At 48.7% G+C, this 11,730-nt stretch overlaps 1 protein-coding gene across 1 annotated transcript in view; it reads left to right on the top strand.

The window, feature by feature from the left end:
• Positions 1 to 2,708: 2,708 nt before the first annotated feature.
• Positions 2,709 to 11,730, top strand: part of TG (thyroglobulin) — a 243,690-nt gene continuing 234,668 nt past the window's right edge. The window contains exons 1-5 of the mRNA XM_069465395.1: positions 2,709 to 2,804; positions 3,810 to 3,918; positions 5,327 to 5,424; positions 7,043 to 7,246; positions 8,382 to 8,541. Coding sequence (XP_069321496.1) covers positions 2,738 to 2,804; positions 3,810 to 3,918; positions 5,327 to 5,424; positions 7,043 to 7,246; positions 8,382 to 8,541 — 638 coding nt within the window. The 5' untranslated portion in view covers positions 2,709 to 2,737. The remainder of the gene's footprint in view (positions 2,805 to 3,809; positions 3,919 to 5,326; positions 5,425 to 7,042; positions 7,247 to 8,381; positions 8,542 to 11,730) is intronic.

Genomic DNA, 11,730 nt, shown 5'->3' with positions numbered 1-11,730 from the left:
AGTCATTATGAGAAAGAGAGTTCTGCGGTGGAGGAGGCGACACCTTGGCTTGGTTTTCTTGAAGCTCACTGCTCTGTTGCTGGGGTGAGGAGAAGCACCTCTCCTCTTGCGTGTGGAGGGAAGCTCTTTGTATGGATTCCGAAAGAAAAAGCTCGTGCAGTTCTGGTCCACTGAGTGCTCTTGCTCCCACACACTCCTGACTCCTTGCTCTTCTCCAGGTGGGGTCTGAAGTGGAGTCAGGCCATGGGCCTGCCATTCCTCTCCCTCCAAGTACTCTTCACTCCAGCGATACCCTAGCCTGCTTCATGGACCCTGAGCTCAGAGTTCCTAAAGCACAAACCCAGTGGAGCAGAGATGCTCTCGGCATGGGCTTGGGCGGTTGCTTCCAAGGAGCCAGGCCAGCAAGAATGACTCAGCACACCAGCCAACCTGGGCAAGCTAGGCACATGTATTTGGGGGCAATGGGAAGCATAAAGAGTGGGATTTGTAATAAACCTCTAACCACCTTTTACAGTAAACGGCAGCACATCTCCCCAAATCATCTTTGCCTAACATCTAAGTCTTAATCGAAGTTGTTATCTCCTACTCCCCAGGGCAAACTGATCCCTCTGCCCATGGAGCCTGTGGAGCACCTGTACGGTGAGTCCCCATCTCAGCAGTGTGGGCTGTATTCCAGAGGACTGTCCCTGCGGCTGGTGAAGAAGCCCCAGGAAGGGTCAGTGGAGAGGGAGGCTGCTGTGGTTGGCTAGTCCAGAGTTGGGGACCTGGAGGAGGTGGGAGGGGCAGACCCAAGAAATGAGAATGAAAGGACTTGAGGGGAGAGCTAGAAGGTGCTCAGAGCTGTTGGCGCAGAGACAGCCGAACGTCAGAGTCAAGAGAAGTGTGGACGAGCTTGGTTTGGGACATGTTGAATTTGAAATGTCCTCAGCACGGTCCTGAGCTCCATGAAGAAGTCTGGCTGAAGACTGAGCTAGAGAGAGAACCAGCAGAGGTTCTTGCCTGGCTGTAATCCCACACCCTGGCACTTAAAATGACTATTGTGTTTTACTTTCATAGTTTGTATCATGAACTTAATAATGATGAGAGTAGCTGTTACCAACTTAGTTGTGTCCCTCCAAAATTCATATATTGATTTCCTACTCCCAGTACCTCAGAATGTGTCTGTATTTGGAGAAAGGGTCTTTAAAGAGGTAATTAAGCTAAAGTGAGTTCATTAGGGTGGGCCCTAATCCCATAGGACTGGTGTCCTTATTAGAAGAGGAAATTAGGACATGGACACACAGAGAGGAAGGACCATGTGAGGACACAGGGAGAAGACGGCCGTCAACAAGCCAAGGAGTGAGGCCTCAGAAGACACCAGCCCTGCCAACATGTCGATCTCAGGCTTCCCGCCTCCAGAACGGTGAGAAATGAATTTCTGTTGTTCCAGTCCCCCAGTCTGCGATACTTTGTGATGGCAGCCAGAGCAGACTCATGCAGGAGCCAATTCTGAATACTTAATATGTCAAATACTGTTTTAAGCACTTTACATATTTTAACACATTTAATAGTCACAGCAACCCCATTCATAGTAGGCGTAGTAGGCGGTATAGTCCACTGTGCGACAGCTGTACTGGCCCCTTCCGCTCCCCCAGGTGGGGAGCGCACCCTCCCCCCCAGCCTGCCTGCCCCCACCTCTCCCCCAGTCCTCCTGCCCCCTCCTCTCCCTGGGGCAGTATTCCTCCAGGTTCTTAGGTGCCCCACCCCCTGCCTGCCACACTCAGCTACAGGTCCTGGTTGCCTGCAAGCCCCTCTCCCACCTGTCACCAGCCTCTGCCCTGTGGGGTTGTTCTGTATGCTAGTCATTACCTGGCAAGATGCCATTGGCAAAATATGAAAGTCAATAATGATAATCACTGCTAGCATGTAATGGGCATGTACTCTTCAACGTCTCCTTTGTTCTCCTACAGGCACCCTAAGGAGTAGGGACACATTGTCCTTCTCTTTTTAACTTTGCCTTTTAGAGAGAGAGAGTGGGGCTCAGGGAGACTAGGTGAGTTTTCCCAGGTCACACAGAAACAGGAGTGAAGGAAGGAAGCGGGTTTGCTGGGAGAAACTGCGCTGCTATGCAAGGTTTACATGGAAGGCACAGTGCCTGTTCTCTGTGGGTTGGCAAAGTCTGAAGTCCTGGGACAGAGAGGAAAGGAATATAAATATGAGAATGAACCTGTGTGCATGTATTTGGCTTTTCTTGCTGGAATTCTTATTTTCTATATTAATGAAGGCAGGATTTTGCCTGCTTTGTTCTCTGCCATATCCTCATTGTCTAAAATAGGCACCTGCTATTGTTGGGCTCTAAAAAAATATTGGAGAAAGGAAGGGAGGAAGGAAGAAAGGAAGAAAGGAAGGGAGGGAGGAAGCAAAGATGAAGGCAGGCCTGAGCCTATGACCCTCAAAACTATAAAGCTTTGACCTTTGCCTGTAAAGAAGAATTTGAAGCCACCCACCCAATGCTCCCCACAGTCTAGACAAGATTCTTTTGCCCCACTGGCCACACGAGTGTCCTCAGAGGGAGCAGACGCAGGTGGAGGGAACTCCTTGTGACCAGCAGAGAAAACAGGGTGGGGCACAGCCTCACCAAGTGCCCGTGGATGGGGGGGGAGCCAGTGCCAGCAGCAGCTCTATAAAGGCTCCCTGGCTAGAGCACCTCCGGAGGGCACTGGCAACCACCCCTGCATCCCAGGAAGGGGCCAGGAAAATGGCCCTGGTCCTGTGGGTCTTCAGCCTGCTGGGCTCAGCCTGCTCGGTGTCGGCCAACATCTTTGGTGAGTTCTGAGGCCATGGAGTCAGGGGTGGGGAGGGAGCTCCAGTGTCAGCCAGGCTCTGCCCTGGGGCCTCTGAACATGTGCGATTTAATTTGATCCCCCAAATGCCCAGATGTTTGGTTATTTGCTCTTTCCTCTTTAGATGAAGAGACAGAGGCTCAGGGAGGTGAACTGAATTGCCTGAGGTCACAGAGCTAGAGGTTGGTGGAGCAGAGATGGGAAACCCAATCTTCCTAATTCACTCCTAGCTCCCCCTCACCCCACCCTGTTAGCAGGTTTTGGTACCGTGGCTTTTTATCCTCCTAGCTATCCCAAAGTCTGTGTCATCTATGCAAGGTATTTAAGAAGTAGCTAGCAGGTAGTAGAAAAAATAAACCTACTTGTGCAATGAAATAGACCTAAATTCTATCCTGGGCTTAGCCACTTACCTGTGTGACTTTTGGCAAAGTGCCAAGCTTCAGTTTCTTCATTAAAAAGGAAGTAAACAACACTTACTCATGATGCAGTTGTGATTTCTGAGTAAGATCTCGCATGTTACATGGGTTCTCCATGTAACACAAGTACATTATTAACTAATTTGTATTCCTACTGTGTGCCAGGAAGGTGCCACGACTGCAGGCAGTGGCTTGATACGTTCAAGGACAACGTCCTTAGGGTGTTCTGACCTAATCCAGTAGTGCATGGGGAGTGGGGGATGTGCCGTCCCCGGGTGGGATTTGAAATCCTTCCCTCGCCAGCTGTGTGGCCTTGGGCAGTCACTTTCACTGCCTGAGTCTTGGTGCCACGTGAGTGACATGGGAATATGACCTGTCACCTCTCGGGGGAGTGCTGAGCATTAAATGAGCTAACGTCACACTCGGAGACATGCGCCTGGCTGCCGAGTGCAAATTAGGCTGTGACAGGTAATGGCGATGCTGCTGGGAAGGCATCTGTGCCCACGGGAGCCCGTCCCTGTCGCTGGGGCCCAGGCCACATGCTCCCCTGATGGGCCGCTCCCTTCCCCAGAGTACCAGGTGGATGCCCAGCCACTTCGTCCCTGCGAGCTGCAGAGGGAAAGGGCCTTTCTGAAGCAAGCGGACTACGTGCCCCAGTGCTCCGAGGATGGCAGCTTCCAGTAAGTCTGAGGTCATAGCGGACTCTCAGGGTCCTCAGGCGCCTAGGGTGCCTTTTCCCTTCTTCTGGAGCTAGCCCTTTCAACTCCTCTGTGCACACGAGTCCTGGCCACTGTCGTTTGGAGGTGCCCCTCTCGGTTCCCCAGGCCAGTGAGCACTGGACAATCTGCCCAAGCGAGCCCCAAGCCATATTTCATCCTGCCCTGCCCACCGCCCACTGCCCTGCCTTCTCTTCCTGCCAGCACTGTTACCGTGATTGTGATTGCTTTAATAAAAGACATATATGATGGGGGAGTGGTCAAATAGCCTGTGCCCTGGCAACTCCCCTCTCCTTAGTATCCTCTTGAAAAGTTGGGGCGGAGGGAGGCAGGGGCTGGCGGCCTTTCCGGTCTGCTGCCTCCCACCCTGCCCAGCCAGCTCTCCGGGCCGCTGGGCTGCTGGCTCCTCAGTGAGCTCCTCTCTGAAAGGGGTTTCCCAGCTGCCCTAACACAAACTTGGGTCCTGAGACTCTGCAGAAAGTGTGGTGATAATCTAAACAACTCTTCCCTGGAGGATAGATAAGAATCCTTGGTAATGTGCCTTCAGTGGAAATTTCCCCGTGCTATTCCAGGGGGAACTCCGTCTTTATGACTGTTCTGGGAAACATCCGAGAAACACACCCCCTCACACCACCCCGCCATCTTATATGCACTCTTAATATGCCCGACCTCCCAGGAGCGCAAAGAGATGCTGCTTGTCCAGTCCCTGCTTGGATCTCTGGAGATTCGGGAGAAGCAAGGAAGGAGCTAAGGAGGGTGTCTCACTTTCGACAGCCTTATTTAGGTTCCTAGTCTCCTGTCTCTCATTCCAGCCACTTGTGGTGTCAAGCCTGCCCAGCCCTCAAGAGGCTTTGCATATGCTGTTCCTTTTACCTGGAACCCCTTTTCCTTCGTACACCCCCTGACCATCCCGCAGGTCTCAGTGCAGCCATCACTTCCCCTGGGGAACCAACTCCATGGCCTGGCCTGATCCACGCCCACGTGCCTCCCAATATAACCTGCTGCCCATGGCCTCGCTGGGTCCCCCACACCCTATGCTCATAATGAGGACACTGCCTTTACCCCCTGCAGCCTCATAACCACCAAGGGCACTCGGTAGATGTGGCTGAAGCTGTGCGTTCCAGGTGGGGTACTTGCTTCGGGGCTGGCAGGCTGAGTGGCCGAGGCAGGAGGAGGTGCAGGTGTCGGCCAGGCAGGAAAATCCTGTCTTTCCTTTCTAAGTCAGCTGCCCCCATCACCCCACTCTATGTTCAGTTTAAATGAGCTAAAGCTTGGAAGAATGGAAAGGAAGAAGGAAGGTGACCTGGGCTGGAGCCAGGGTGTGGCTTTGGGAACCCATCACAGTGTCACCTGGTGTGTCTCTCCTCCTCAGGACTGTCCAGTGCCAAAACGACGGCCACTCCTGCTGGTGCTCGGGTGCTGACGGCACGGAGGTCCCGGGCAGCAGACGGCCCGGACGGCCAGTGGCTTGTAAGTGTGAAGGGGGCACCAGCTGGGACAGGAGGGGCCTTGCTAGGATGACTCATCAGGAAATGAGCACTGGGCTTGGGTGGGTGACAGTCAAGTCTCCCCTGGGCGGCTGACTCCTCCTCTTTGAATGAGAATGGTCCTTAAAGACCAGGCAAGGCCCTATTTCCTACAGGACCTCTGTCAAAATCAAATAAGATGATAGAGTTATTTGTGCAGCAAATAGCTACCAAGTCCCTTCCGTGTGCCAGGTGCTATGCCTGGTGCTGAGAAAACAGTGGTGAATAGACATTAGAGTCCCCTGAAATCAGACAGTGGCCATGGAAACAGGAAATGCTTTCTCACCTGTAGTGTGAGGAGTTTCTAACATTTCGGACTTGGGTAAAACTATCCAGTTACAATAATTATTATGGTGAGTAGTCAAAGAAACACCGTCCCTATTTAAAGCATGACATAACCCTAAAACAAAGGTCAGCTTAAGCCAATCACCTTAAAATGATGAAATTGAGCCTAAAACCAAAGCTATCCTTTAATGGGTAAAAGCTTGGTTTTGGGCCTGGTTTTATGTGGCCGGCGTGGCTGTCAAGGACTCAGGCTGGCTCTCCACACTCTCCTGCTGCATGGATGTGGCTGTCATGCACCCTCACTGGGCTACAGTTCCTCCTCTGTGACATGAGTATAGGTTCTGCCTCATAGTGACATTGTGAGGATTCAAAACCCACGTAAACACCAGGCACATGGTAGATATTCAACAGGCACAATCGCTGTTAACGTCTTAGTTCTTTGTGTTGCTATAAAGGAATACTTGAGGCTTAGAAATGCATAAAGAAAGGAGGTTTACTTGGCTCACGGCTCTGCAGGCTGTATGAGAAGTACGGGCACCAGCATCTGCTCCTGGCGGGGGACTCGGGCTGCTTCCACTCACCGAGGAAGGCGAAGGGGAGCTGACATGTGCACATCACACGGAAGGAGAGGAAACAAGAGAGACAGGGGGAGCTGCCAGGCTCTTTTTAACAACCACCTGTCCTGGGAGCTGATAGAGACCTCACTAGCCCCTGAGGGAGGGCATCCATCTATTCATGAAGGATCCGTCCCCATGACCCAAACACCTCTCATTAGAGCTCACCTCCAACATTGGGGACCAAATTTCAATATGAGATTTGGAGGGGGCAAATATCCAAACTATGGCAGTGCACATCCCTAACTCTCGTGCACCGGGAGGCAGGCAGCTGTATCTCGACTCTGCAGAGGAGAGCGAGGCTCGCACAGTGCAGCAGCTTCCCCGGGTTATGCAGCGAGCACGTGCAAAAGTCTGGATATGGACAAGCTCTGGGAAGGCAAGGCCTGGGCTCTGTTCCCACCTACCCTCTGCAGTGCCAGGCCGTGGGGTGTATGGCTGATGACATGGCACAGTGACATCTGCCCTTCTCTGACTCAGTCCATGAGGTGCTAGAACAGTCTGAACGCAAGGCCTGAGACTGCCACCAACTCACTGAGTGTCTTCAGGCTGGTCATTTCCCTCTTAGCTGTGTCCCTTGGGGAGGGAGCACTAGTCTCTTCCAGTTCAGCCCCCTGGAAGTTTCCTGGCGGCACCACCTGACACTCCTCTTTGTACCCACAGGTCTGTCATTTTGTCAGCTGCAGAAACAGCAGATCCTGTTGAGCGGCTACCTTAACAGCACAGCCACGTCCTACCTCCCTCAGTGTCGGGATTCGGGGGAGTACACGCCGGTCCAGTGTGACGTGCGGCGGGAGCAGTGCTGGTGTGTGGACGCGGAGGGCATGGAGGTGTATGGGACCCGCCAGCGGGGCAGGCCGAGAAGATGTGAGTTTCACCGAGCACCTGCCCTGAGAGGAGGGGAGGGGGCGCAGCCTCCCTCACTGTGTAAATCAAAGCATTCAGGGCCCCCTGACAACATGGGCAGAGAGCTTGGCCCCTGGATGGGGAAAATGAAAACATTCTGACGGAAGGTTTTATTACTTCTAATATTTCCGTTTGGTAGACAATCCACACACGCTGGCTGATCATTGGATGCATAAGCAGGATTTAAATGAGCATTTGCAAGTCTCCTGTTACAGACCTTAGTCACTGTTTGGGCCTCTAACTGTGTGACGGTGGTCCCATAAGATTTACGTGAAGCTGAAAGATTCATGCGGCCTAGTGATGTCTTGATGATCCTGACCTGAGTCGGCCACACACGGGGGTGTGTGTTTGAGTCTTAGTTTTTAACAAAAGAGTTTAAAAAGTAAATAAATAAAAAATAGAAAAATAGAAAAAAGCTTGTAAAATAAGGATATAAAGTATTTTTGTAAAGCTGTAAAATGTTTATGTTTTAAGCTAAGTGTTATTATAAAAGAGTCAGAAGGTTAGAATAAGTTTATAGAGTAAAAAAGTTGCAATAAGCTAAAGTTAATTTATTATTGAAGAAAGAAAAATATTTTTTATAAATTTAATGCAGCCTAAGTATACAACATTTATAAAATCTGCAGTACTGTACAGCAATGTCCTAGGCCTTCACATTCACCAACCACTCACTCACTGACCCACCCAGAGCAACTTCCAGTCCTGCAGGCTCCATTCATCTTCAGTGCCCTATACAGGTGTACCTGTTTTTTTTTTTTAATCTTTCAGAATACTTTTACTGTCCCTTTTCTATGTTTAGATGCACAAATACTTACCATTGTGTTACAGCTGCCTACAGCACTCAGTACAGTAACATGCTATACAGGTGTGTAGTCTAGGAGGAATCGGCTATACCGCATAGCCTGGGTGTGTAGTAGGCTGCACCACCTAGGTACACTCTACGATGTTCACACAATGATGAAATTGCCTAATGATGCATTTCTCAGAGCGTATCCCTGTTGTTAAGCGATGCATGACTGTGTATACAGCTTGACTGCAGAAACGTGTGCACCCACTCATAGAGAAGAATTTAAATTTTTTTCATTAAAATGTTTAGGTCCAAGGAGCTGTGAAATAAGAAACCGCCGTCTTCTCCATGGGGTAGGGGACAAGTCGCCACCCCAGTGTTCTGCAGATGGAGAGTTTCTGCCTGTCCAGTGCAAATTTGTCAACACCACGGACATGATGATCTTTGATCTGGTCCATAACTACAACAGGTGAGGGGACCCAGGCTGCAAAGCTCACATGTTGAGCTGGGGGCTTGTGTGTGTCAAACACACAGCACGGTGAAAAATTAGGAGCTGCCTTACTCTCATATGCTGCTGCTGGGCATCTGAATTACTGCAGCATTTTTAACAAAGCAAACTGGCTATTGCTATTAAATTAAAAATATGGGTACCCTCTGGCCCAGCCAGCCATGGAAATGTAAAATACCACAATGTGAAGACATATGTATGCGGGTGTTTACTGCATCGTTTTTCACTGTAGCATAAAACTGGGGAACAAAGTGACTGTGAAAAGGTGGATAACTGAATAAATGTGTATTGCCATAAATATTTATGTATCCATTAAAAAGAATGCATTAGAGCTAGAACAGTTGACTTGGAGAGGATTCCACAGTATATTATGATAATATGATTCAAGATACAAATCATACAATATAATATGATTTACTTTTTAAAGAACAAACAAGTGAAAATATCCTTTATATATGCCTATACAATTATATGATGATGCTGGTGTCTGCACAGGACTAAGTGGGCTCCAAGGCCAATGTGAAGTGGCACATACTGCGTCATTGTGATGGGCTGCTTCGAGGGTCAGGGTTGTTCTGCAGAAGGAAGAGTGGGCAGAAAGGGGTCAGCAGAAAGGGACAAAAGACAGCACTCCAGAAGCATCGATGTCATCATATTTATGAAGTTTTGTAAACTGTGTGTATGTGTACACTTATAAATAACTTTAAAGATTTGAATAGCGTATTTAGAAAGGGAGCTGCATTAAAGATCTTGGCACCAATAGCTGGGTAGCTTCTGGTTATCCAAGAGGCCCACTTGATTATTGTAAAGGGCTCATGCAGACTTCGGATGTAATTGAACCATTCTGAGTAAACAGAAATAAGAATACTAGTCTACAAATGCTCATATAATTCTCTTGGACAGCTTGAGCCTCTGTGTGGCTGGCTTCTAAAACAACTAGAGTTTCTTTCCCCATGTGAGAGAGGAAATTCTCATGGGCTGTGCCAGGAGGAGTCTCAGACTAGCAGCCTGTACACAGGATCTGTTCCTTAGACAGGTTTTGTTTGAGCTGCATAACATTTTTAAAACTGGGACCTTTTATTAGGTTATACCCTATGAAATTCTTATTTTTTGTAGATAAAAAAGTAGTTGGACATGTGCAGTTTTATATGTTTAACCTAAAATGCTAAATTCTGAATTCCTGATTTCAAAGAACAAGGGTGGGAGGCTGTGTGCATTCACCCATGGCACCAAGAAACTGGGCTTGCACTGCCCTTTTTGGACCAAGGGCACACTCATCTGTGCTCCGGGTCTCTTTGTGCTCTGTTGTCATACCTCTACCCATTCCACCCATCCACATTACCTTCCCGGTCCTGTACCACTTACCTTTGTGACCTGCATTCTGCCTCTGCCACTACTTAGTGTGGTGGCCTGGCCACTTACTTTCTCAGACCCTCAGTGTTCCCATCTAGGAAATAGAGGACAATGTTTCCTCATTAGGTCATAGTGAAGATCCAATGAGATCCCATCCATGAAACCGTTGCAAAGTGACAAAATTATAAATTATTCTACATCTGTAGGGAATTCTCATATATTGTCCAGTTTTGGCAAATGTAGGTTGTAGGTTAGATTCTGCCCCTGCACCTCAGGCCTAGAGAATGGCCTGCCTGTGAACACATATAAATCTCCAACGGCCAGATTCACTTAATGCTCATCGAAGCAAACTGATATTTTCTCAGTTTGAGTTCAGCTGAGTGCTTACCATATACAAGGAATTTTACATCCTTTTATTTACTTTAATACTTACAGAAATAATTCGATAATTATAGTCTCTAGTATAAATATGAGGACTCTGAAACACAGAGGTTAAGGAACTCACCCTAGGAAGCTTAGTTAGTGGGTGCTAGAGCTGTCTGGCTCCTTTTACTAGACCACACTACTGTGATTCATCTTTGTTGCCACACAGTGTATAGTACAGAGCTTGCACCTAGTAGGTCTACAATTGATACTTACAGAATAGTATCTAAGAACTTTTTCAGGTGCCATGTTGAGGTTGAGGCACAATTCACAGCTACTTCCACCAGAGGGCAGTCGAGTTAAATGCAAAAGTTTAGCACTAAGCATCCATTGTTTAAAACAAACACACAAAAATTGACTCCTGAAATGGGATCCTTTTTTCTTTTTTGTAAGCAAGCATGTCTAAGAGCAAATTCTGGCTTAGGAAGGTCATGGGAAGGGTTGGATGGTTGGTTACTGGAAGCCCAGCTGTAATCAGGGATTTTCTGATGCTTATGTAGACCTGGCTGGTCTCAGGCCCAGTGACTCTTCTGGGCAAAATGGACTGAGCCACGTGAAGAGTCTAAGCTTAGCACCTGGGGTTGCCAGATAAAATACGGGACAGCCAGTTACATTTGAATTTCAGGTAATCAAAGAGTAACTGTTTAGTGTAGGTAATTCCCCAATATTGCACCAAGCATTTTAAGCCTGGGATGGGGATAAGGTATATCCTAATCACCCTCAGTCTTGGATTTCAGAAAGAATGGAGTGTGGTGGGGGAGGAGCAGAGTGAGTGGGTACTGGGAGGCTAGTCTAGGTGAGAGACAGTGATGTGCAGTAGGTGATGGAGAGGACCGCTGAGAGGTGGGAGAATTATTTACCAGGTGGAACCCACAGAGCTTAGTGAAGGAATAAATATGGAGGATGAGGGCAGGGGAGAGCCAAGGATGACTCCCATGTCAGTTCTAGATGGATAGTCGAGGAGAGTTTGGAAAGGAAAAGCTGCAAAGTTGGTTTTGGAATGTTGAATCTGAGGGTCTTTCTTTGAGACACTCAAAGGGGGAAGTGGCTGAAGGCAGTTAACTTGCTTCCCTGGGCTGAAAGCCTCTGGGAAGCTCATTTGCCAACCTGTTGTGAGTTCTTAATGTGCTGGGTGATGATTTGCACTTGAACTTGGCCATAGAGCTTGTGCATTTGAAGTAGGTCCTTGTGCCCTTGAAGAACACCACTGCTCACTACACCTATTTGGCTAGTGACTTTTAAAGTACCATGTCGTGATGGGGAATAGGCTTTGCTCGTCCTTTCTGACTCATGTCCCATCTCCGGCCGCAGGTTTTGCCCAAGCAGATTATAGGTAAAAGTCTTCGGAGCCTTCAAGCAGGACTGTTGTCATTA

Source organism: Eulemur rufifrons, chromosome 3, assembly GCF_041146395.1.
Source record: "Eulemur rufifrons isolate Redbay chromosome 3, OSU_ERuf_1, whole genome shotgun sequence".
Classification (NCBI taxonomy): domain Eukaryota; kingdom Metazoa; phylum Chordata; class Mammalia; order Primates; family Lemuridae; genus Eulemur; species Eulemur rufifrons.
Note: the sequence above shows the minus strand (reverse complement) of the source record. Positions and strands in the feature narration are given on the sequence as shown.